This window comes from Oryzias latipes, chromosome 5 (genome assembly GCF_002234675.1).
Source record: "Oryzias latipes chromosome 5, ASM223467v1".
Classification (NCBI taxonomy): Eukaryota; Metazoa; Chordata; class Actinopteri; order Beloniformes; family Adrianichthyidae; genus Oryzias; species Oryzias latipes.
In genome coordinates this window covers 10,716,021-10,743,861 of record NC_019863.2, presented here as the reverse complement: position 1 = coordinate 10,743,861, position 27,841 = coordinate 10,716,021, and the positions used below count along the sequence as shown (strand labels likewise).

General features: G+C 39.7%; 1 protein-coding gene across 1 annotated transcript; it reads left to right on the top strand.

The window, feature by feature from the left end:
* The first annotated feature begins 341 nt into the window (after positions 1–341).
* On the top strand, positions 342–27,395 carry LOC101162998 (zinc finger E-box-binding homeobox 2). The gene is made up of 8 exons (XM_004068768.4): positions 342–1,185; positions 17,074–17,349; positions 18,928–19,134; positions 21,310–21,503; positions 21,635–21,746; positions 21,929–23,370; positions 23,466–23,649; positions 25,253–27,395. The coding sequence occupies exons 1-8, from the start codon at positions 1,128–1,130 to the stop codon at positions 25,846–25,848; spliced, it is 3,069 nt and encodes a 1,022-aa protein (XP_004068816.1). The 5' UTR covers positions 342–1,127; the 3' UTR covers positions 25,849–27,395.
* Positions 27,396–27,841: the final 446 nt, after the last annotated feature.

Genomic DNA, 27,841 nt, shown 5'->3' with positions numbered 1-27,841 from the left:
CCAGAATGACCCCTCTGTCCCTGTCTTTATTTGCTCCCCTGCTCCCTCCCCACCTTCAGGATGCTTTCTCTTCCAGAATCCATTAAGGAGACTAACCAACTGTCTTGGTGGGTGAGTGAAGAAAAAGGCACATCTTGTGTTTTTCACCATGTGCTGACTGCCAGTGAGTTGTAAAAATGCAAATTAGAAAAATGCAATGTAATAAAACAATAATGTACCAGCTAATTTTTTAATATATTATTTTTCTTTTCATCACAGCTTTGGTTCACTTTCACCTGTTTCACAGAATCAGATAAAATACCTGTAAAATTAATTAATCTGGTGGGAGTAAGGTTTGCATTTACTAACTTAATCTGTGTCCCAGATTCTCCCAGAAGCAGCCATGGGTCGCTCTTATTTGGGACAGTTCTTCGATGGTAGGGGGCCTCCAAAGAGCCAATGCGGGAGGGGCGGGGTCTTCATTTAAGGTTTTTCCTTTGGATGTTTTTTTTTTCAGTTGCAAAACAGATTATGGCCCAGGTTGCAACACAAAGGTCTGTCAATGCACCGCTTCCTATGGCCATCCTCTGCTGAATGAGGCGCACGGCGGGGTCCACTCCAGGGTTCTTCTGCACAGGTGCGACATGCAAAACGGTCGAGCTGTATAATGCGGAGGGGCTGGGGGGGCATACCTGTTCTTGCTAATTTGCAGTTGGACCAACCGGTTCTTGGAGTTAACGAGTGCGTTGACACCTTGTTAAGGTGAAGATTCAGGGTGAGGATGCTCAAAATTCAACCAGATGTATCTAAAATACTCAACTTAAACTTTCTATTTCACTAAATAAAACAATTACAAAAGTAAAGTGGACTTCTTTTGTGATTTCGCTTGGCGCGCCCACTCGATATAAGGTGTGAGCGCAGAATGCCAGGACTGACCTCAGGCCAGCCTCTGTTGCTGACATCACCTCCTCTCCTCTCCTCTCGTCGCCTCGGCCCAGAGTCCCATCAAGGTCTGAGTCTCCCGCAGCGACCGAACGCGATGCGTCGACACCATTCATTCTGAGGCAGGAACTTCTTGCGCAGGACGCACGCACGCCCGCTCTGCTCCCAGGGTTACCGCTTTTTCCGAGAAGAACCAAAGCGCGGCGATGACAGAAGAAAGCCGAGGCAAGCGCAGGAAACAAGCCAACCCAAGGAGGAATCGAGGTAAGACACGTGAAGGGCTAGAAAGTTTGAAAAAGTTGATGCGGGTGGAAGATGTTGCAGCAGCCTTTCCTGCGAACCGCGCTGGTTGCGTTTTTGGTATTTTACGCACACGCCTGAATTCAGGCAAACTTATCCGCCTGCTGCGGAACGTCTTATTATTTTTTACCCTTCTAAATAAAACTCTTCGGAGCAAAAGTGAGAGTTACATGAAGTCGGATTTGCGTAGTTTGGGATTATTACATCCGGATTAATAGCTGTGCGTAATAAATCCAGGACGCAATTCCATAAAATCTGTGATTCTTCTCTCCTATTGTAAAAAAAAACAAACCAAAAAGCTCATCATTAGTTGCAAACTTAAACTGTCTGGTCGCAAGAATGTCAGCAACAAATTGCCAAAGTGTGTTACTGCTTACATCCTAAAATAAAAACTCTTGTGTTGTTTTCGAGTATTTTCCTTCAAATGTTTGCAACGCAAAAATAAGGAATTTGAGCACATTTCTGAATAATGTAAGGCTATTTATGTAAAGCATTCTAATTTTCTATATAAGTTAGAAAGTAAAAAAAAAAAATTAGAAATGAACTTAAAATCATAAAATAGGCTTCGTTTTCCCTGAATTTTTAGTTTCTCTACTGAATTCAGATATGCATTATTTGCAAATCAATGTCTACAGCAAATTTAAAATCTTAAATTTTCCCTTTTTTCTCTCCCTTGACTGACAATAACCTCATCAAGAAAGTATCTGGAGTCCACCTTCAGGTTTTAGATGTCAGTTATCAGTTTGTGAGTTGCACTTCCTACTTTGCTTCTTAGAGGAACTTCTAGGCAGCGTGCTGAATTTAGATACTTTGTTGTAACTTTGTTATGCCTGCAGCTCACACTGCCTTTTCAGTGTGGGCTTCTGTACTCACAAACAGATGGACACACACACCTGCAGACTGATGCCACTTCATCATAATATTTGCTTTTTCTTGCCTTTTCATGAAGCTGAAAATATATGTTAGAACTGAGCTTAACTCTCCTAACCCAACTCTAAAATTATCCACATCCTTGAACGGTGAATGTTTCTCGAACCCTAAATTTAACTCTCAATCTCTTTAAATATCTTGAGTGTTACATTAGATTCTTTAATTTAAACAAAATGTTTTTCTTTTATAGAGACAGATATAGATTTTTTTTTGGCAAAAGTACATGCAAACACTTTGCATGATAGATTTTTTTTCTTTTAGTGTTTCACAAAATTTACCACAAACCATGACAGGCAACTGTGTGCTGTCAAGAGTCCGTTAACTGCTTTTTCATTTAAGTTAACTGAATGTATTTCCTCATTTTATTAAGAAAGGTGTGAAGTTGAAGTTTCACCATGGGGAGTGGACACTGCGGCTGCTGATGTGCACACATGCACGCTCTCATCCTCGCCTGTCACATGGCAGGTTGTCGATCAACTGCACTCTGTTTTGCGACTCAACAGTATCACACTACTGTCAAGAGCTGACGAGGCCCTGTCACTTATCAGGAGGCCCCTGACAGGAGTCCAGTTCCTTTAATACTTCACAGGAGTGATAAGCATCACCTACTGATGGTTTCTGGTAAATTTGATGCTGTAGCGGGATTTGACAAACCGAACATTCAAAAAGTGATTGCAGGAAAAAGGAAATTGATTTCTAGCTGATATGAAGCAAAGAAACTGAGATGCGGAAAAAGTCAAGCTTGAATCTTGTCTTTCATACGTGCCTAATTTTTGTAACGACAAATCAAATCTCCCAATTAAATCTCAAAATCCATGCAATAATAATAAGCATCTTAAATTTGTGTGCGAGAACTTGATTTGGATCAATTTGGCAGGTCCGGCTTATGAGACAGAGATTTGGGTTCTTTTCCAAACCAGAAGAAGAGGGGGGGTTGGGCTTTTCTTCTCACTCCAAGGCGCCTATTGATTATGTCTCCGTCTCCCCTAATAAAACCGTCAATGTTAAGCAATATAAAGCAATGTGAAAAAATTACAGCTCTTCATTCCCCACAGATTGGAAACAGTGCCTGGATCAAAAGGGAAACATGTAGATTGAAGTGATAAGTTGCTTTATAAAAGTTATTAAAGAGGGAGTATATGAAAGAACATCATAGTGTCATTTGAAAGAAAAAGTCCTTTCTCTTCAGGATTTCTCTCAAAATTACAGTTTTTGAAAAAATAAAAACTCTTCCTTTGTAATAAATTACAATACTTTTTGAGATGTAAAATCATAAGAGACTTATAAATTAGGGGTTCCGCATTGTAATTGTTCTTTAGGATCAAAAACTGTTTCAATTTGAGGTTTTTCTGACTGTTGGTGTAAGGGCCCTCCCTTTCTGTCTCACAGTTAGCGACAGCATTATCACAGCAGCATCAGTGCTGATCTGACCCATCAAACTCTCTGCATCTGATGCAGGAATGTGTCGCCCCACAAGCGTATCTGTTCCTGTTTTCCACACTTTGTGTTTCAATAATTCATTAAAAAGTCTCGCTCGGTTGTTGAGTGGATGTGACTTTTTTAAGAGGGAGCGCTCCCTTTGTTTCTCTCGCTCCTTTTCTCATTTTCTTCTCTTTTCGAGAGCCAATTTATTTAAACTCCTTTCCCCTTTTTCTTCTTTCTCCTTCATTGATTTCCAAACCCCAGTCTTTGTATGCAGCTGGGGCCCAGCTGTGTGTCTGTGACTGTGCATGTGCACGCATTGGCATGTGTGTGTGTGCCTGTGTGGGTTTTTCTGGCACAGTGTTGCAGCAGAGAGCATACCACATTGTACGCGAAGGACTCAGAGCAACGAAAACAGAGGGAAAAGGGAACAAGAGAGAATTGGGTAGAAGCTTTGGAAGTAGAGGACTGACGTGCGAGTTGTACGGCGTGATTGGATCCTGCTGAAACGGCAGATGAAACAGCGCTTGGGGATGAGGGGTGTGGAGGCTGAGACAGCACTGAAGAGCTCCGGCACCACTGTTTATTACCAGGACTCTTCATGGGACTCGGCTCAGGCGTCAGAACTAGTGGGTGGGAGGTGCAGTAGAACCGACACAGAAGTGATGGGGTCGACTGAGCTGAAGACAGAAACAACAGTAATGCAGCATGAGACGGCAGCAGGGACTAAAGGCCATGTGAGGGCAGTGAGGGGATGCAGGATGGGTGACAGAATGTGGGATCATTCATGCTTCCCCACTCATCACAGACTTGTCCTCTGAGTTTAAAGCCATATCTCTTGCAAGAGCGGAGAGTCCCTTGACTGAGTCACCCTTTTTTTGTTTTGTTTTGAAGTAATTATTTATTTCAGCACATCTCGTTCTGATGTTTGACAAAGCAGTTCCATCCCTAACCATGTGTTTCTGTGTGTGGCTGCCACACAGCTAATTCTCTCCAAAGGGGAAAGGTTGGGGAAAAAGCTGCATAAAAGCATCTACTGAGGCACAGACCTTTGAAATCACTGGGGGCTGTTGGGATAACTCAATTAAACCATAACTAACTAGGATACAAAAGCAGATAAGTTATATCTCAAAGTAGACACTTTTTAAGAATGTTGGTTTAGCTAACAGCCGGGTGCACATGCATCCTTTTCAACCCCTGACATTTCCATATCCACTGGCAGTGCTCTTTGCACTGCCATGGCAGCGCTGCTCGGCATCAAGTCTATTTGCGGATCTTCCTTTGTTGCAGACAGAGCAAAGTTGCGTGTTTGATATGCTACACATGGCTGACAGAAGAAAAAGATTAAAACAGTTCAGAGAGGCAGGCTCAGTGCACGAAATTTATAGATATGTGCCATTTTATCACACCTCAAATTAAATTTGGAAACCCAGCTTCAGCTGTCATGTATTACAAGGCCCAGATGGGTGGCAGAAAGAAAAAGGAGAGCTGAAAAAAGACACAGCAGAGGGACGCACTCAGTGTGTGCCAGCTCTTGCCAATAAAGAGACTAGATTTAGCAGCTAGTGTAACCATGAACTGTTTCTCATGTGGTAGCAGGAGAAAAAGTTTACTGAGGGGCTTTTTTTCCAGCTGTGATCACCTCAGAGACAGAACATCACACATGCCTGGAAAAAGTGTTTTGAGCATTCATCAGTTCAGTAGACATTTATTTTTCAAGGTTTATGTCTTTCTCTGATTTCAAGCTGTCTCTGAGTTCCCCATATTTTATTTATTTTATATACTGTTTGCATTGTGGTTCCTGAAAAGTTTCCTCATTTAGGTAGTTTTGTAAAAGATAAAAGTCGCAGTGGAAATTTAATACTCAGCTCGGACTCAAGATACAAACTTGGCTTCAGTTGGAAATGGCTCGAAGAAGATTGCGCGTCGCATGGAGCATAATTTCAATTTCTGGCACAGCATTGGTAGCAGATTTTCTGTGATATTGTAGACTTTTGACTCAGGTGAAATATCAGATAACTGCAAGTTTCTCTTAGACACAAAGATTTCCCTTTTGAAAGTTGTCCTTTTTCCATGGAAGAAACTATTGAAATACAGCACATTTCATGTTCTGCAGGCTTTGATGATATTTTATGGAGCTGCACCAAGTTTGTTGTCCAAATATATATTTTTGAGATATTTCTAGTTTTTTTTTTAAAGTTGGAAATCTGTAATTTCTCTCATTCTGCTCTCACAGGTAAAACACAGATGCTCATTCCAGGAAGTGTGTCTGTTTTGCTATGCTGCTCAGTAAGGCATTTACAGACCAGATTCATTTTATTTCTCTATGTACAGTTTGGTCAAACAATGATTCTGGCTCAGTTGTGGAGTTTGATTAGACTACTGTTCCTGTCCCAGATCAGGACAGGACGTAAATCAATACATTGACTAAATTATGTCTGAGGGGGTTAGAGGGTTCGCGCCTTTCCAGGTCGTCAGTGTTGAACTTTTTCCAGCACTTCACACATCAATACATGGGTACCATGGTAACAGGAAGTAGGTCAACTTTGGAGCGCTCTACATGTTGTCTAAATTTGACTTTTGTTTTTTATTTTTTGTTGAAACAACTCAATTTGCTTCCATCCATCAAACCATCCATCCATGCATCCATCCTTTTTCTTGCTAGTGTTGCTTGCCTTTCAAAGCTGTTTTTGGACAAATGCAGAAAACATCCTAGACAGTTTCCCACACATTTATCTTATTCAGGATAGTAAGGCCATTTCCTAGTCTACTTCAGTTTAAAAAAAACTTTATATGCAAACTCAGTTTTAGTCAGACGGTATTCTTTTTTATACTTTGTTTAACAGAGCTTGTTAGGCTCAGAGCTGCTAAAGACAAAGCGAATCAGACACCTGTGCAGCATTTCTAACACAACTAAAGACAAGTGTTTACTGAAAGTCATTCTTTGCAGCTAATTATATATATTTTGACAATCAAAAACTTTTTGCACGCAAGAAAAAAAGTTTTAAAAAAAAGTCAAATTGACAAGTGTGATCTAGAGAGGATAGTAAGTGTTCTCCTCCTCTTTTCATCTGTCTCTCCTTGTACCTGTGATCACCTGGTACCACCTTTATCTGACCTGCACACACGCATACACACACACACACACACACACACACACTAAGATAATATACATAGCGTACACACTCAAAGGGAGTAAACACATTCCATTGGAGAGAGCATGTTTCAGCGCTTTTCTACCTGCCACCATTGAAGCTTCAGCTTCTTCAAACATGTTTAAAAGTTTTTCCAACCTTTATTTTTCCATTTTCTGTTGGATTCTAAAGCTAGTAAACACTATGTCGCTTCTTTTCACTGTTTCCAGTCACTTGTTTGAGTCAGGCAAAAGTTATGAGTGTGTGCCGGTAAAGAAATGTGTCAGATGATAACATCAGCACAAAAACATTTGTAATTAATAAAAAAAATTCTTATTTCTAAATGCTTTTTTTTCTAATTTAAATAAAGTTTTTCTCTGACTGGTGAAGCATTTTGAGGTCGTTAAATTTAGTATTCATCTCATAATAAATCATAAATGAACATCAGATCCCATCCATCAAAATATAAAAGTGCACACAGTTTTATATACCCTAAAGAGTTCATCATTGGAACCTGTAAGTTTTACTAAATCACAAATGTCGATGAATGAGGTCTTTCAGTTTTGAAAGAAGCATTTTTTTATTATTTGAGCTGTAGGCGAGACTGTTGGCGTGGAAGTAAGCCTTTGCTGATATCTCATCATCCCTTTTCTTTTTTTTAAACAATTTTACTGCTATCTTACAGTCCCTCACAACCCCAACCTCACATTAGTGGTGCCACAAAAATGGTGACCAATATTGGAGCTATCCAGCCGTACAGTTTAGAGCTAGATGCCAGCTCAGGCGATAAAAAACAAAGAATCTATTTGTCTACAAGTGGATGCATCAGAATGGACCAGAGCAGAGAGACTTTGGCCCGCCTATATCAGTTGCTGCGTCACAAAAGAAAGCTTATTCAAACAACACTTTTTTATTTGCTCCTGATTCACTATGATTTGAATAAAGTAATACTCAGAAGTGCAGTTTTCTTTTAAATCTTCCATCATGAGAGAAATGCCACAAAGACATCTTTAAAACACCATTTTTATTGGAGTGGGTCTTTAAGCACACATATCCAGGCTTGCAGTAAGAAACGGAGGGGAAAGACAGCCTGGCAGCATATCACAGGGACGTAACGTCATTGAATTGATAGAGGTATGAGTTAGGTGTGAATGTGTCCAGGCCTTATAATGATACATGGCTCCTAAAGACAGATCTGGAAGGTTTACATCCTCGACTTTCATTGTTGACACTTCCGTTTTTTGCTCCCTTCCACAGATTTTACACTTTTTCTGGCTTTCACTTGTCACTCCTCTTCATTCTCGCCTAATTTCCATCTGATCTTCCTTCAACGCCGCTTCTGCATGATTCAAATGTTCCATCGTTTTTACTCATTCATTGATTTTTCCATTTATATTTATCGCTCCGCTTTCTCCTGGTTTCATCCATCCATCCTCCTCTCCTCGCAGCCTGGACTCCCTCTACGCTCGGAACCGTGCGTTCTCCCCGACTCCTTCAGCGCCTCCCCTGTCCCTCACTGACACCACACGCTGCTCCCATCCCCCGAAAACCACTTCAAACAGTCAGCGCCATCAAAGACCACAGTCAGTCAGCCAGGCAGTCAGCCAGTAAGGCAGCCAGTCAGCCAGCCTTCTGCTTTGACTTAAAATTACTGTCGTCCCAGTCGCAAGGCTGCTTTCTTCCTCTGATACACATCAAAGATCCTCTTAAACTCCCAAAGTTTGCCTTTTAAGTGTTTTCTTGTTGGATCTTATTTGTGCACATCATTTCACCGGTTAAAGTTTTACACTCCTTCTTTCTTTTTCTCCCTCTGCTTCCTAAAATATCTCTTTTTCTTTTGCATTGGCTCAGTCTGTAATGACATGTGCACACTCACTTGTGCAGCTCTCCTGTCTTTGCATTTCTCACCATGACTTTAATTAGTTGCTTTTCCAAGATGTTGGTTTGGGGCTCACATGCACTCAAGCACACGTGCACACATGTATACTCAATGCAAACACACCGATGTGTATTTAAAACACTCATTCCCCGTGTGGGAACTGTATAACCACGAAACAACCAGTTTGATAACCTGGACTTTTTGTGTTTCCATTTTCATGTACACGTTCCTCTCAAAAGAAAAAAGTGACAGGACAAAATAGGGAGGCCAAAGCGAGAGCGACGAGGATGTGATGGCATGTGAGGAACGTTTTGAGAGAAGCACAAAGGAAATAAAAGCCCAGTGACACATTGCTTTTATCTCTGAAAAGCCTTGTAGGTCACATGTGGTCTCTTAAAATGTTTCGCTGTATTTCCGCTGGGAAATGTAATGTTGATATGGGCCAGAGGATGGCGCCACATCTGTATTTTAACCAAGCTAGAAAACCAGAGCGTCCTGTGTGAATCTCTACTAGGAAATAAAATGTGGTCATAAAATGCATTTCAAACAAGTTTGCATGTAAAACATTGTGCCGATGTTTTAGATAACTTTTTCTCTTTTGTATTTTTTTTGGTTTTGTTTTAGGGGATCTGTCAAAACATCTTAAAAATTGGACATGAAGAAACCCAGTGGGATAGCAAACATATTTGTTTCACCCTCAAAACACATCTGTGGAGACTGATGTAAAGTCACAGCTCCAACTGATGCAGCCAAATCCCACACCGCTTAACCGTAAAGCTTAAAGAAAAGTTTTATTTTGCACGTTACCCTATTAAAAAAAAAAAAAAAAACTTCAGAACCTTTGTATACCGGCAGAGAATGTTTTAATATTCAAAAGCAGCCACTATTGTGTGGTTTGTTGCACCAGTGTAAAAAATAAAAAGCCACATCAGAGGGCTGGAACAGTCCTTGAGCATTTTCATATGCAAGGAAAAGGAGGGAAAACAAATTTGGAGGGGGGAAGACAGGGAGTATTTATAGAGTGGTGTGAGAGTCTCTGTAATGACAGGAGTCTAATGAAGTAGAGTTTAGGTTTTGATTCACAATGTGGCGAGAGCGCGTGTCCCTCTGTGACCGTCATCCTGCATTCCTGCACCGGTCCCTTGGTACACGGAAACCAGGGGGAGGTGGAGGGCCAACTCCAAGCTAACCTTCTCACAAACAATGAAGCCTCGCTTCAGCGGAGGAGCAGGCGGCGTGATGGCACTGACACTGCGCTAACACCAGAACTTTCTACATAGGAGTGGAGCAGTTCAGTCAGGCAGGTCAGTGAGTCACTGACATGGTTAGTGACTCACACTTAACAATTCACCGTGACAGAGTAGGGAAGTCCAAAATGATGTTGTCGTCCTCTTCTTTTAGATCCTTTTGTGGGTAACAGTGAATCAGATGTGAACATAGGTGTGGATTGAAGACAGAGACAGTTCATTCAACCAGAGGCTGTAAGTTATTTTAAAAGCTTCATTAAAAAAAAAAAACCTTTATTTGTTAGCAGTTATATTTCTTAAAAGACTTGCTTGGAAAATCTAAACACATAAAATATATATTCATGAGGTTATTTTTTAATTGCTCTCATTACAGAAAGTTATTTTGTTGTTCAAGATTTCTCCTGAAGCTCCAACTGAATTTTTTTGTGTGTTTCTAACGTGTTCTTTTGGCATTTTTCTGATGATGGTGGACCTATAAAAAGAAAATTAAGATTGAATCAGTTTTTTTTGAGTATTTCTTAATTCAAATTCTTGTGAATTAAGGACACAAAAATGGAAATTCTTGCGGGTGTGACGTAGAACCTACCACGGCATGCCACAAGATCCATCCGATCCATTCTGATTCATCCAGACAAATAGATCCATGTACAAAACTGTGTGTCTGTGTAGCTCCGATATTGCTCCCCATTTATGTTGCACCAGTAATATTAGGTTGTGGTTGTAGTGGGCTGCAAGCTAGCGGGAGAGAGTGTAAACAGATGAATGATGAGAAGGGGGGCGGGCTTACCGGTACTCCACGTCAACAGTCCTGCGCACAACTAAGAGACGAATTTTCTAATGAACTCCTGCTGCTCTGCAGAAACGACGTCCTAGAAAACGACACAGGTTTTTTTGATTTTGGCTAAAAACAACATAATCATAATTAAAAGACCACTGGAAACACTTTTACATTAGATGAAAAGATGATCGGAGTTGGACTTTAAGTATTTCTATAATAATATTATAAAAAGTTAAAATAAACCACATGTAAAGAATAGAGGGGGAGTGGATTTCACACATGTTGAGGTACATACATGTTTATGAGCCTCAACAGAGCTTAGTGCCACTTTTTCTCATTTACTGCAGAACAGTTATAGCCACATAGATTTGCTTTGAAGGTAAAAAACGACGGAAAGTTGAGGAAACTTTTTTTTCACTGTTATTGTGGTGGTCGATGGGACAGGTAAACATTTTGGCAAGCAAGTGAAGCGGCAGCATACAGGAAACCTCTAGAGGAAGGAGACACACGACCACAAAGGCTCTCTCACACCTTGCCTCATTTTTGCAAAGAGAAAACTGATTGCTGCAATTTAGAATTCGAGACTCAGACAGAGCTAACTGTCACACATGCTAGAATACGGATGCTGTTAAACTCTTATGTCAGACCCTGAAGCCACAAAAAGGTTATAGTCGCTTGTCTGTTTGGGTAAAACTTGTTGAAATTTGGGGGTTTTCTGTTTGTAATCTGCAGCTCAGAAGCTTCAAGATAGTACATGGTTGATTACGGTCGATAAGGCAATTGAATGATACACAGAAATGCAGAAATCCTCTAAAAGAGAAGATTTTTAAGGCTGCAAAGTTAATCATAGATTTAAGAATGGATTTGTTGAATCAAAATCAGTAGGAACAGGCAAAAATTTGACTTTTTCAGGATCTTTTATGTTGTCTCACCTACATGTGGCATAACAAGCTCTAAAAGACTAAGTGTTTATGCTTTTAATGCTCTAATATCGACTCTTTGTGCCTTATTGTTCAAAGGTTTGAATCTATGTTTAATAGATTCTCTCGGAAGAGCTCAATGTGTCACTGGTGGTCGATAGAAAAAGTGCCCTAATCATGATAGCAGTAATGTAGAACATTTGTAGCAGAAGTGAGCTGTTTGCATGACTGAAGTGTGTAAAACGAGATCAGAATCATCGTCGCAAAGAATAAAACAAGATTAAGGGTGAAGGTAAAAATAAATACAAATACCTCCAGGCAGACTGGTTTGACCACACTGCATGCAGACCGTACTGTAAGTAACGCTTAGCTGGTGTGGTGGTTTTACTGTATCCCTTTTTGGGCTTGTTTGCTGTTCTTTTAATCTGTCTGTTAGGTCGCATCTGCGCAGGTTTTGATTTAGCATGTGTGGTTCACTGCTTCACAGATGTGACATGTAGATTGAGAACAGCAGATGAGCAGAACAGATATCAATCAACTTTCCAATACCTCCACCCCGTCGACGAGGCAGCTCTGTACACAGCAGTGACACCATTCAGCATGTTTTTTTTTTGGGGGGGGGGATACCCAATTTATTTGCAAGCCATCTTATAAATTCTATCATCCATGAAGGTAAATGAAGCGAACGCAGGTGACGTGGCTGATCAACTTTGAATCTGGAAGGCTTTGAAGGTAAAACCAATCTGTAGGATGTTCTGCTTTTGTGTCACAAAGACTGTAACTATGACATCTACTTTGAATCAAAGCAATATAGTTTCGGTACAGTACTTAAACATTAAAAAAATACTCCTCCAAATGCCATTTACCCTTGTTTTCCTACGTAAATGTAAAGCGATCCTTATAGTGTTCAGGTTACCAAACAGATGCCTGTAAGCCGCTGGCTGTTTCGAGCGCAGTATGCAGACACAATGGGGGGCATAGAGCTGTGACCTTGATGCTTTGGCATCATTTCAGCTTTGCTGTGTCCCAATCAAGCCCATATATATTGAATTTTTTGTCCCAAGCATGAACAATTACTGTTTTTTGTGTGTTTGATCGGTGAGTAACCTCTACTGCAAAGGTTACTGCATGCCTCTCATTTTGCCCACAAGACATCTTTTTTTTTTCTTTCTTTCTGCATTTCTCCGTGCTCAGTGAGAGTTTGTGCATGGGTAAACCGTATGTTTTGAGGGAATTTCCCTCTGCACCAGTTTCGTCACAGTTTGACCTCAGCTGGAGGATTTGTGTCAGGGACAGTTGAACACACTGCCCATCTGTCTGTCTGAAATATCTCCCTCTATCCGTCTCCTATCACCCTCTTACTCCACGGTCAATGCCTGTTGTGTCTTTGGTGTAGTTTGAGCGTGTCGCTCTGCTCCTGCACCGATGTTTGTGCATTGTCCCCCTTTCTCTGTCAAAGACCACAACACTGCATTCCAAACACGCTGCAGAATCACAAGGCAATGAACATGCACGCAAAGTTTTTGCATTTTGTTTTTCACAATAATGTGAGTTTCACGTCTCCATGACAGAGTTACACTTTCAATCTCACTGATTGCAGACAAAGCCAATGTATGCACTTTACACAAATGTGTGTCTGTTTACAAAACAATCAAAACTTTAGCTCTAATTTGTTGGAAGTTACAGATTTTCATGTAATGAAGCCGTAGTTTTTTTTTAAATTTGTTTTAGAAAATTCCTCCTAAGCAGATTAGTTTAACAGAAATGCCTCAAAAGTTTGAACAGACATATTTTCTGTGTTTTAGATCAATTAATTTTCTGATCACAATGTGTGGAATAAAAGCAATGAGAGGGTTCCCTCTCTTTGCAGAAAACTGATGTTTTCTATCTTAGTATGTCACATGAAGACATGCTAAAAGTAGCTGTCTTTTTTTCTTGTGTCCACTAAATCCTCACAGTGTGTTTCTTGTACTCCACTGGTGGATAAAACATGACTTGCACATTGACATCAAAGTGCTGCTTTGCTGCCTGTGTTGGTTAAAGCTCGGAGATCTGAGAAGCCGTCACCCCGAGAGACAGTGAGTTGCAGCTCAGTGGAAGGAGATCAGGTGGGAGGTGTTTGTTCATGGCTGCGGTCCTCCTCTGACTCATTAGCCGAATGTCAAACAGCAGATATGAATAGAAGAACTTTCACAGCAAGAATTTGTTTTAATCGGACACGTTTGATTTCCATGAGACATTGGTGGCCAAATGATCTCCCCCGATCCAAAGTGGGCTCCACAGATGACTATGGACTTGCCTCGCCTTTGAACTGCTATCGTAGGTACTGTAAAGTGCCTTAGCTCTCATCTTCCCGCTGTTGCTTTATCGGTCGGCTGGTGGGCGTTTTTGACCCCTTGTATGGTAATTTGCTGAGTCCAAAACAGCTTTGTGCGTGCTTTGACACGTGTGTGACCACCACGCTTTTGCCCGCATGAAAAGAAACCTCCTTTAACATGACAAAGCTGGGTGTTGTTTTTTCCTGAATTTGGTGGAGGAATGAAGAATTGTTGTTTGTGCAATCTGTGCTTTAAGTTTTATTAAATTAACATCAAATTATCAAATTATGAGCAGAACTTCTCAATGATGCTACTTGAGATCTTTCAAAAGCAGTAGTTTTAACCAATCGCAGCTACCTTACATCCTAATCCCAAATTGATATTTACTCTCGAAGATAGAGTTGTTTGAATGCAGGAATGTAATTCTTGTGAGTTTTTTTGTTAGACCATTTCCTGGCTTTGAAATAGAGCTGTGTGATTGTAAAAATAAGCACATATGGGATAGTTAAATCAGGTTGTGAACAGCCTTATTTGTTGCCATTTAAAATCAAAAGAAACAAACAAGTTAATTCCAAAGTAATTATCATAAGCTTACCCTTTAGCCACATAATTACAAAGCTGATACCAGATCACATGTGTGCATCGTAAAAATAAAGTGCAGCTTAGAGTGTTGCCGTTCAGTAGATACCCCCACGTAGCATATAAATAGTGCAGGATAAGACCGGCACTAAATCTGCCCTGCTAAATATAAAATGATTGAACAGTATTTTATTTTTAACTCTTTTTCTCACTTATCGTTTCTTTGGCTGTTTTTATTCATATTTAGCTATCTGTTTCCATCTCCCTCGCACACATAAGTCATCTCATAATAATGAGCGTCTGTATCCGGAACTGACTCAGCTATGAAGAAAATTGCTTTAGGTCATCAGAATTTCTGATCAGACTCACAGCCGATTGTCACCGTGGGGCGTAACGCAAAATATTGAAGCTTTTCGAGTGGTTTTGTGTGGTTCATGTTTTTTTTTTATTTACTTAAAAAAAACAGCAGATTGACATAGACACTCAAAAGAAGGGAGACAAAGTTCCAGGCAGACATGCTGGATGTTTTGGTTGCTGTGTGTCGCTGAGAGATGCAGATGGATTCAAACGGTGCTAAAGCGTTTCATCTGTAGACTAAAAGATTGACGATGTCAAGCATGATGCAGCACACTTCAGTTATTACTGTCTGGATATGAGTCATGATCTCTGCACGCACAGCAGGAGTTCACTGTTTTCTGCTGTGCTGTGTTTTTACCAGGAGACTCTTTCCTTAAACTGTTTTATGCTTACATCCTTCTTTACTTTCACCAGCAGCCTCCACTTCCTAGAGTCTGTTTAAAAAAAACCAAACTTACCCACTGTATTCAGGTTGATTATTGAGGAAACCATGGAGGCAACTGTGTGCAATGCAAAAAGTTTGAATAAAATATAAGTAAAAAAACCAACTTAAAATGTCTGTGGGTCTAAAGGATTGTTACCTGCACGAAAAGAAAAGAAAAAACAGGACAAAAGAAAATGACAGCATCCTGTTTTACTCACTGTCATGGGAGAGAAAATTGCTGCCCGTTTTATGCTAACCCTTACCAGATTTTCCTCTTACTTCTTCCAAGCAGTGTCTCTCACTATTCTAGGAATTTCCTTCAGGCTTTCAGTGTGATTACTGCTACATTGCATTGTCGTTTAGATCAATCTGTCGCATCTGAGGTACATTTGATCACCTACACTCCTCGTGGCACAGAGTCACTCCTTTCCGCCTTTGTGTACTTTCACATCGGCCTTGACATAAACAAATACATATGTAGGAGTTCCATTTTGAGCTAAGAAAACTGCATCGACTGACCTGCCAGGGCTTTAGGTGTTGATGTTTTGCGGACTGCCCCCTCTTCAGCACAGGGACTGTTGTTGCTCTTTCAGAATGTGTGTGTTCCTGTCCTCTAGATGTAAAGTCAATGAAAGAATGTGAATCATGAGTGTGTCATGGTGCGGGGGGTAAAAAAAAATCAAATGTATCCTCTGTTAAGGAAAAAAAGTTCTTTACAGTGGTAAGGTGTTTTGAAAACAAACCATTAAATTTGTATTTTAAATAATAGGATGAAGTCCCATTAAATAAATTCAATTTAGAAGCATCATCTTGAAAATAAAGGTGTTAAAATAGATTAGCAATCAATATTGCATTGTTCCTTTGACTCATTACAAGACAGGGAGCTCTGCTCTCCCACCACCAGTGACTTCTTCTTTATGACTCAAACCCAAATAATTATTTGTGTTTCTTAAATAGTTGTTGCTTTGTTCTGATTGCATTTTGTCAGACAGTGATCAGAAAGCCGAGTGTCATCAGGCAGAGCTTTGAAAATAAAAGCCTCTAAAATTACAGAAATGCTTTTCTGATTGTCAGTAATCATTTTTGGTACAAGCCTTTTTTTTAATGCTCTTTAATTTTTTTCTCTCTTTTTTTAAATCTTCTAAATTCTCACTGTTTGTCTTTTGTTATTGTTTTAGAAATTAAGAGTTTTAATTTTTTTTACTTCAAATTGTAATTAAGTTAAAACAGTTTTTAGTGTAAAAAACAATTCAACATTTTAAGAGAGATGTTTCTTTGATTAATGGGAAACTGCTGTCCCTAATGCTACAATTAAAACAGTTCATATTTGGTTAGATCAATATTATTAAAATTATATCTTCTGGTTTAAGTTATTGGAAAAAAATACTTTTTTTGGAAGCTGAAAACAAAAATACGGATTGTTCAAAAAATATCATTCTAAACTGCATATAAAGAGACTATCTATTTTAAATGTGTGATACGAAACACACAATGCATCAATGCAACAAAAGCAATGATCAATCAGTGACAATTTTTTTTTTTTTTATGTATTTCACTTAAGAAACATAATTTATTTCTAGCAATAGTCCAAACATTTGTTCCAATTTTTGTTTTTTTTCTTTAAGTATCTAAAAGGTAAACCATTTGCTATGAGCCAATTAAAAGAAAGTAAAAGTGTTATTAAGTGATGGATACCTGCTTGTTTTTTTCCAACAGTCTAATGACCCAATCTCATGTTTTCCTGCTGAACTAAAAATCTGTTAAAAACGCCTCATAATCATTTGAATATTGCATTATTCAGTAGCTACATTTCAAGACAGCTCTTGCATCTGAACCCTCCCTTCTAATTTTCGTCATGCTGCAGATGCAGAGCAAGTGAGTTCTCTTGGGTCGGAAGAAGAGGATAAGGTGGGTTTGTTGAGCCTGAGGCCACCGGACTGTCAGGAGGGCCCGGATAAGACGAGCCTGACTCCCAGCGAGGGGACAGAGGAGGCTGGCAGCCCTGCTCTCTCCACACAGCCGCACAGCCTCAGCCCTGGCGGCAGAAACGGCTGTGCCCAGGCGGAGTCAGGGGCCAAAGCCAGGGAGGACACCGCCTACATATCCACTGACGGAGGCCAGGAATCGCTGAGGATGTACTGTAAGTCATTAACTGAAGTTGTGCTGCTGTGTTTGGAAATACTCCAGATTTCCCGGGAAGCCGTCCTGCATGCAAAGAATCAAAACCTGGCTAAGACAGCGGCAAAGACAATATGTATGAGTAATGAAATAGTTGACAGCGGTGTGTACGTAAACAAGTTTGTACTGTTTTTTTCTGATGCAACATGATGCTTTTCGGAGCCCTGTAGATACACCTTTACATCAACTCCTTCTGAAACCAAACCTTCCCTACAAGCTGTTCCTTTTTTCACTGTTCTCTTTGAAAAGGCAACCTTCTGAAAGCATGACAAAAGAACTCATCCCACACAATGTCACAATATTTCCATGCATCAAAGAGGTGACGTTACGGTACTGAAATCAGCGCTGCGCGACGTGAGGCTTTCTCTTCTATTTAGGAGAGATCAAAGACTCACACGGCTTGCCTACTAACAATCACTTAGCTCCCTCGCCTCATGTGATTTGGTCTTGCCTGATGAAGGCAAAGCAGAGTTTTTACAGCACCCCACCACACCGACTCTTCCCTCCACCACATGAAAACAGCTCAAAATATGCCAACATCTGCAAACATTTGAAAAATCGTCCTCAAAGCGGCCGTGAGCCGAGTGGCTTGAGCAGTTATGGGGGCACCTCTTGCATCAACTACTTTTGTGGCTTTTGTCTCTCTGCCCGCTTGTCACTGCTCTCAAATGAGAAAAATACTAGAACTTAGATCCATATCTGCCTATCTTACGACTCCAACTTTTTTTTTATGTTTACTTTAAACAGTTTTTTTCCCTATTAATGTCTTCTTTTTCTCTGCACAGTGATCCTCTGACCAAAGACAGATAGAAACTCTGAATTCATTTTCTTTTCATGCAGAAGCCCTCTGCGAGAAAGCTGAAAGAACGCTACAAATCCTTATGATCTGATAGATGTGAAGCGTTCCACCATCGCCTTCTTAAAAGCAATACATTTTGTCACCAACAATAACAATAAAAGTCCCACAACAAAGTGAAGTCACATTTACTCCGATTATTACAACCCCTGCAAAAGTTTTTTTTGGTTAAAAAAAAAATCAATTCAGGCAAAAGTTCAGGCGCGTCATTTATTCCCAAAGACTGCTTTTAAATTAATTCAGAAAATCCAGGAGCTCAGTCTAATCCTTTGAGTAGTTTTGCCCTTTTATTGTGAGTAAACAACCTTTTTAGCGCAATTTCAAAAATAAACCCAAATCCTTAGAAGGATTATTGTAAAAGAACAGAAAATATCTGAGTTTGTTACAGCTTTGTGCAATACATTTATAGTCAAAAGGTCCCTTTTTTTCTTTAATGTGCGGAAAAATAATGAACAAAATAGATTACAGCTATATACACTTTGGGTTTTATTGGGGGTTTGTTTTATGATGAAAACCATCCAAGCTTTTTTTCTTTTCGTAAAACAATAAGAAAAAAGTTAAATGTTGAAAAGTCTTTCACAAAATTTTACCAACAAACTTATAAGGTTGTTTATTACCATTGTGTTTATCAGCTAAAATGTTCACATGGCTTATCAGTTTATTCTAATTTATCTTTCTCTTTAGGTAAGAGTTCAGACTCACAGAATTCTTTAGAGGATTTATCTCACTTTGGAATTTTGGCTCATTTGAGGAAAGCCTCTACCTCAGCCAGTATCTGGGACCACCTGAACCACAATGGAGAGGCAGATGTTTACCGCTCCAGCAGACACGATGATCTCCCACCTGCCATTTGGTCACCAGGAGCTCAGCAGTGCTCACCTGAAGGAGCAGGTAAACTTCAGCAATCATGATAATGAACGTGTCAGCGGACATTTCTACTCAGTCGGTCACCCTAGAGTCACTTGTTCCTTTTTCTCATTTTCTGCACCATACAGTTTTTTTTTTAACTTAAGCTACCTTATCATATATAGGAAATAATAACGGCATTAATAATGGGTCAATGTTACAGATTGGCATGTGAAAAGTATCTGAATGAGTGGGCTATGAGGATATGAGACTTCTGCTGATGACAGCAAGACTAATAACCTGACCACAGACCTCGCCACACATCTGTCAATCATGTAAAAGCTGCAACTAAGAGCAAAAAAAAAAAATACAGCCACAAGTGGAGATTCATCAGGTACAGAATTACAGCTACCATTGTGCAGGGTTACTTCCACAATCTTCTGTTTTTTGTCTGTTAATGTTAATGATATAGGTAGTCTGAAAGAAAGCATCCTTTTTCTGGTGAAGATTTAAGATTAAGCAGTCTAGAGTTCCACCTTAAAAACAGATTATGGTTATGATATGAAAGGGTGCAAAACACTCACCACACAAATGTGACCAGTTAACTTTCACACGTAGATCTTAAAAAAAAAAAAATTAACTAAAGTGCAAACTAGATGCACATCAGTAACATAAAGACAGATTCAAAATATTTTCATTTAAAAATATCCTAAATAATACTTGACACAACTGTTTAAATACTTTTTTTTTAAATTATCTTTGAGGGTTGATAGGCTATGACGTACTAACCTTTCTTTTTATGCTTTTTATGTTGCAAAGCTTCAAAGTGTCGTATTTCAAGAAGTTTTAATATTTGAAAACCGACAGCTAAAATGCTGATATGGGAGATTTGGTAGATAGTAAATTGTGAAAAAAAAAGAACTTAAAAGAATTAAATAAAAAGAAAGTAGAAAGAATATTAAATTCTAAATCTAAAATTCTGCTTTATATGATTATGTATACTTTATTATTATTATTTTTGTAAAGTAATTGTGCAGATTTACTAAACTGTTAGGTGTAATCATAGCTCACATTCTGAAGTTTGTCTATCGCATAATATCTAAAACGTTTTTATTAAATTAATATTTGAAAAGGACAGAGAATGAAAGTTTCTTTTCCATGTTTTTAAAAATGAGGGAACATTATTTTAGATGCACATAATGGAAAAATGAAGGTGTGACGAGAAAAAACATCACTAATTTATTAAACATTCTAATTTGTGTTGTTTGAAAGCTTTTAGGTGACATTTGATTTCCTTCCTGGTTTCAGAAGGATTATTATCTTTCAGAAGTGGATTATTAGAAAAAAAGACAATTACACTCTGCAAAGAATTTTGGGTAACTTTGTTTTTCTGGGCGCCATATCGCAAAGGCATTATACGAAGTCAAGCAGATGTTGCAGAGTAGCTTCAAACTTTTGCACTTTTTCTTTCGCTCTTCTTCAAGAACACAATAATATCTAAATATATCTCAGCTAACTAACCAACATAAAAAAACGAACAAGCCTGGGTATACTCTCAATAACTAATTACATTTATTGACAAAGACCCACTTTTTAAGATTGATTCTACACTTTAACCATTTAAAATGTTATATTAATATATTTTCAATTAAAAAGCTTTTAAATTTTGCAGAAAATTACATTTTTGAAACAGCGGCTTGTTAAAGAGAAGATCCTGCAATGACTGCATGTTTTCACATGAAGGGATTTTATTTTGTTATTACATTTGTTTGCTTTTCTTTCTCTCATGGCTCTTTGTTAATTTCTAATCGCATTTCTGCCAAACTTTAAAGAGATTCCTTCTGCAACAATGGTCTCCATGAGGCAAGACTGTCTGTGTGTTTTTTTTAATAAATCTTCACATTCTTTTAACTCTGTAGCTAGATACTGATAATATTTATGACAGAATCTGTGAATGATTTAAATGATAAAAAGATTTTTTTAAAAAGCAGCTTTTTTGCAGAAGAATAAAAGTAAAGCACCTCATAGGCAACATTCCATCAGTCCGAGGAAAACTAATTTATTTACTATGGCTTTCTTCTGCTTCAAAGGACACAATAACTTCATCTGCAGAATTTGCTTATGCAGGTTTCAAAAGCTCTAAGAAAGACCATAAATAATAGCAAATGCAGAAGGATCTTCGTGTGTTAAATCCCACCTGTCTCTCTGCTTGGCCTCCAGATTCGGGCCAAGTGCAGCAGCGCTGTCCGTTCTGTCACAGAATGTTCCTGCGAGGAGCTTCTCTGAGGGACCATGTCAAATTCTGCCAGGATCGAGACGGGGGTCCCATGGTCTGCCCGCTCTGTGGGTACACATCCACCTTCAGTTCCCACATGGAACGCCACCTATTGCTCCACAACCAACTACAGGACAAGGTGAGACACAAAGTGAGGAAACAAATCATAAATGACTCAAACTAAATCTTTAATTTAGTGCTCCTTGTTGTCATTTATTGAAAAATGTGTGTTTTATGCACTCTGATGGTGATAATGTCTGATCAACCCAGGCTAGCATCACTTTCGATCAAGGAATGGACAACAGGAAGTTCAAATGTTTACAGTGTGGAAAAGCTTTTAAATACAAACACCACCTCAAAGAACATCTCAGAATCCATAGTGGTGAGACTAAATTACATCATTCTATCACTCTGCTATTGTTTTCATTGTATGCTTCATGTGAGGATTCAGCAGTATGAAATTTTATCCAGATTGATGTGGTGAAGGAAGTTAATGCAACTCATCACTGGTGGAGATAATGGTGCAATCACACCCATCCCTTTGCTGTTTTCTTCTTCTTTTAGGGGAAAAACCATACCAGTGTTCCAACTGCAAGAAACGTTTCTCCCATTCGGGCTCCTACAGCTCCCATTTGAGCAGCAAGAAGTGCCTTAGTGGTGGAGGGCATGTTGGGTTAAATGCCAGCGGATTGCTCAACGGACATAGCCAAAATTCCTACCCCCATTCCCATTCAACATCTCCCTCTGCTGGAAAATCCAGTGACGACTCAGTGCTGGCTTCACAAAACCAGGAAAGCACGAGAGCCATGGGTCAAGCGACCACAGATCCTCAGCAGATGTTACTGCAGGACCTCAAACCAAACACCACAAGCCTCATCAGCACCTCAAGCATGTCCAGGTCATGGAGTCCTTCGCCAGAGCTTCCCCCGAGAGCCAGTTTTCTTAAAGGGAATACTCTGCTGCCTTTTTTCCACTCCGGGACCAGATTTGAGCAGATGCTGCAGGGGGTGCTTCACAGAGACACAGATAAGGACATGGATAAAGAAAAAGTAGAGGACAGGAATGGGGTTTACAATGGGGGAGGGCATGAGAAAAAGGTTTCACCAGAGAGAAGTAAAGAAGCAGTGAGATCTAGTGACGGGGAGACCAGTTTGTTTGGGGTGATATGTCGCTGGTGCCTGCAGCTTTTTCCCAACATGGCTGTACTTCTGCAGCATGAGCGCTACCTCTGTAAGAACAACAGGGAAGCAGTTGAAGTGTCTGATGGCTTTCAAAGGAAAGATCAGTCGTCGCCACCAATGTTCTTCCCCAGATCTTCTTTCCAGCCTGAGAAAAACAAACCGAGTGAAGTTCTCAATGGATTTAGTGGGAAAAAATCCCCTATAGAAAAGCCCAGCTGGCACTCTGTACCACAACAGCTTTTGGTTGCATCTGCACCAAGCAGCAATCCCCTGTCCTCACATATGTACTGGTCCAGTCAAGAAAGGGGAAGCCCAAGACGGCTTATGCACCGTTCTCCGGAGGAAGCGTCACCTCGAAGCAGAAGAAGAGTTCCGTCAGGATTGAGCTCTCCTGCCTGCCTGGATCTCACCAGCTGTCCACCTCAAATCTCACCGCCCCAAAAAGACTTTGTCAGTTCCTGGTCAGCACAGAATGAACCGCTCGACCTCTCCCTTCCCAAGCGGCTGTCTGAGAAAAGGTGGAGCAACAAAACCCTGAATGGTGTGTCAGTCAGAGGAGAAAGGTTTGGCAGGTTGGGCTCAGTTTCACATCTGACCTTAGGTCAGGGCTCAGTCTTTAGTGGGGCTCCTGCTTTTCCAGGCTCTTTATACAATGGATTTCCAATGTTTAGTCAACCTGGTGTTGGACTGTCAGTGCACGATGGAGCATCTCCATTTAGCCAAACAGCTAACTGTACTGGATTTCAATCTCCTTTAGCTTACATGTTAAAAGTGGATGCAGAGGCAGCATGGAAGAAGATCCTCCAGGAAGGACAGGGGCTAATGGTTGGTTTCTTGTTAATACAGTGCACTGCAAATGCTACAGAGGTTACTCCTAACGTATAGACAAATATAGATTGTTTGTTTTGCTTCCCTTGCAGAGTGAAACATTGAATCGTGGTGATTTGGATTATCTCTCTTTAATCGATGACGGGTTGGAAGGAGAAGGAGGGCCAGGAAGGAAGAGGCTAAAGAAAACAGATGAAGGACTGTATGCTTGTGACATCTGTGATAAAACCTTCCAGAAGAGCAGCTCTCTGCTCCGACACAAATACGAGCACACAGGTTAGTGACTCATGCAGTTTGCGCCCACAAATGTGATAGGCGCCGTTTCTTTTTTTTAACGTCCGCCATTTGTAAGTCATTTGCAGATGTTAGCACTCCCTCTTTTATCTTTTCCACTTTTTTCTGAAGGGGGGAGCGCATAACCATGGTTACATTTTTATATTAGAAAAATATGCTAGCAGGACTTTCTGTGTCACAATGTCCTCTCGATTTGGATCTCTGCAAAATTCAGATGGACAACAAAAAAAAATAATTAATAGCTACATCTCAGACTACACAGGTTTCACAGGTTGTTATGTTTAAATCAGAACAGGATATGCATTAGGAGTTTCTCCTGTCTTGAAAAAAAAAGTCAGGCAAGGTTCATAAATAGGAAGAATCTTACAGAACCAAACCTTCTAAATGGATAAAACCCAACTTGAATTGCTTTTCCTTTTTCTTTTTAACCATCTCCAAGTTTGAGAAAAAACCAAACCCTCTTTCTGCTACTGTTAGCACGGCGGAGGAGGAGTAACAATTTGGGCTTTTTTTGTAGTCATGAAACCCTTTCATCTTACAGTCATTGGATTCACCGTGAACTCCTTTGTATTCTGGAGTATTGTGAGGTAAATGTTAGGCCATTATCTGAATCTTACTAAAACTGGGTCATGTAACAGAATATGCCAGAAAAAGAGAGGTTGAAAAAAAAAGAACCTACAGTTTTGTATCCATCAAGTCAAACCTTAGTTAAAACAGTAAGAAATTTGTAAAGAAGACTAAAATTTGTAAAGTATGATAATTGTATTTTTAACGTGTTATTGTGGCATTTTTCTGATGATGGAGGACATATGTAAAAAAATTAAGCTTTAAATAATATTTCTGCTAAAAGGTGGGAACAGGGATGGGATGGGGTTACTCTGTGCCGACAGCCAACAACCCAGAGGAGAATTTCTGATGAACTACTGCCGCTCTGCAGAAACTATGGCCAAGAAAACAGTACAGGTTTTTTATTTGGGCTAAATTGAATCAGGATTAAAAGACCACTGGGAACGCATTTGCAATAGATCAAAATATGATCAGAGCGGGGCTTTAACGCCTGACAGACAAATAAATACCTGTTTCTAAATGAAAGAAGAGCTGCTCAACATTTGACCTCGGCCCTCTGAGGCAGATGTTATAAAGGTTTTTTTGTTTTTGTTTTATTTTATTAAATTTCAGTGTCATAAAAGGTTGCTGAACAATAATAAAAAATCCTTTGTAAAATACACAATATATTTATACATTTTTTACATTTATTATTTGAAGAACATTTTTTTGCAAGACTGTTCTTTAAAAACTAAACAGCAAAAGTTTCCTTTCTAAAAACGTTTTCAGTTTTACTTTCATATTAGATGTTTCTCAGTGGTAAGTGATCTTTGCTGTGCTTGCAGGGCTCGAGCGTTTGATACCGGCTCACCGTCTCAAAGCTTTTAGTCTTGGCAATTGACAACATTGTCTGAAAGGGTTTTATTGAGCGAAACACTTTCAAGATATTCCAGCTAAAGCATTTAAATGTGTTTTCTATAAAAAAAAGGAGTTTTAAATTTGCTTTTATGAAAATAAAAACATATATGTATCATTACAGGCAAGCGACCTCATGAGTGCAAGATCTGCCACAAGGCCTTCAAACATAAACACCATCTGATTGAACACAGCCGGCTGCACTCTGGAGAGAAGCCCTATCAATGTGACAAGTGTGGCAAGCGCTTCTCTCATTCAGGTTCCTACTCCCAGCATATGAACCACCGCTACGCCTACTGCAGCAAAGACCAGGATCTAGACCAGGATCAGGAGGAGATGCTGCTCACTCCAGGAGCGGGAGGCCTGGCTCGGGAAACCTCTCTGTCCATGGATGACACTCCGACGGGCCACTCTTTTCTCTCAGACTCAAGTCTGGATGGCGCTGTGGATGCTCTCAAAGAAGAGGAGGACGAGGAGGAGGTCGGAGTGAGTGAGGCACTTGTGAACTTGTCAGAAGCCGCCAGTGACCTGGGAGGTAGTCCCACCCAGCGGTCGCTGATAGCAGAGAGTGGAGCACAGATTGAGAAAAACGATTTGAATGTGAGGAATCGTGAATATAAGAGAGGAAGTGACACGTGGGACAAAAGCACTGAGAACCAAAATAAAGATATGGACGAAATGAGCTCAAACGCGAAAGATCTCCTTCAAACACATATGTAAGAAGACTCCAAAAATCCATTACAATGCACATTTTTATATATATGTTTGTAGTCATGAAGCAGCCCATCTGATTGTCGTAAGATAAAGGTATACACAGAAACAGCCATCAACTTCATGGCCTTAAGTGAGACTTAGCCAAGCTAAGCATTATTGTTGGCAATATGAATAACGGTTACATGTTTTTTTTTTTCATTTCAATATTTTCAAAGTAAAGATAATTTGAGGGTCTGCAACAGACACACAGCATTTTAGTGTGAAACATCTCAATTCCTTATGCAAAAAAGGTTGGTTTTTTTTGTGTCAAACATTCACAAAAACTCATGTTTGGATGAAGTTTGATGCATAGAATTCAATACATCTGTTGTATTTTCACACAAATGAGTACACTCTAGCCTTCAGCCCTCGAGTCTGTCGATTTTAAGACGCATGATGCTACTCAGAAGGTGCTGGTACCAGCTTACAGATAAAGCCATACGAATATCCGGTTTAAATATTTATTATTCTGCGTAAAAGTGGGTTTAGTCATCCGTTTTGTGGTCCGATACTTGTTTTAGGAGTAAGACAACATGTTAAAAAGGCTTTTTCAGCCGTTTCCTTGTGTCATAGGTTTGTGTGTGTCACTGCACAACTTTTGTCATTTATGCTGTGAAATCAAAAGGTACAACCACCTCTTGTCCTCAGGTTAACCACAACGCTCAGTGGCTTTAATCAGTCAGCCATCTGTCTAATGTCACTAGTAAGCAGCAAAAAGAGGAACACGTGTAACATGGTTTTTTTTTTATATAGTTTCAACAAAAACCAGTCAACTGGGCATTTTTTAAGCATGGTTTCAAGAACAGTCCTTTCTGCATTGCTATGTGGGGTGGTAAGTGAGGCAAAATATGACATTAGAGTCAAGTCTGGGTTTTAACTCCCCTTGGAGCTGCTCTAAATTCATGAAGTGCTAACGTGACATCAATTTCTTGTAATAACATAATAAGCTAGAGTGTATGTTTTTACTCGTCTGGATTACAAGAATGCTACACATTTGTCTGTTAAGGTGTGGCATCAAGGACCTATAGATCAGTTCCAAACTTCTTCTGCTGTGCAGTCAAGGTGAAAAGTGCCTCGGATGTACTCAGACACTGTGAGTAATCCAACCAAACCTTGGTACTGTGAGATAAGACGATGGTGCATGAGGTGTGACTAAGCTTGCAGCATTCATGCATACAATGTGCCAAAGACACATTTTGGTCATTATGGTTGTGTGTGTGTGCTTGTCAGCAAAGATATGCATAGGAAATGCACTAACTGCTATCCTGTTTTTGCTCAGTTCCTCACCTGTAAGAGAAAAAAAATGGCCAAAGAAGTATTTTTACTCTGTTTCACATACATTTTTAATACACATGCTCTTCTTGTTTTTCTACAAAAACAATTTTTTATATTTACTTTTTTTAAAGCAACGTTTTGCATGTTTTTTTTAGTGTTTGTAATAAAACTGTACATAATTTGTCACCAAAATCTTGTATTTCCATTTATTTTTTTAATTAAAAAGTTTTATATTTTTTCCTGTCTTGTCCTGATTCATGCTGATTTTATAAAAAAAATGTGAGGGGATTCAAACAACTCATTAACTTTATAAAAACACTATGCATTATTTTCTGTAATTCTCAAATCAGAAGCAGCAAAATAATCTTGTCAAAGTCTAATTAAATCTTTTGCCATTGCCTATTTTTCACTTCGACAGACACGCTGTCATCTCCTCGCAGCTTGGGTGATGGCGGGACCACTCGGTTTTTCCCATCACAGTAGAGTTTCCATCAACACTTCAGGTCTCCAGTGTATTTTACAGTGTTTTTGTGGGTCTGGCAATCTGCATAATTACTCATCAGATGAGCCTGCTCTGCTTCAGTTTATGCTTATGTATGCATGGGGGGTGGGGGGGCATGAAGCAGAAATTAGTTAAGTGTCAGGTCATCCAACCGGTCAGGTGTCCCACTGCAGACTGTTTTAC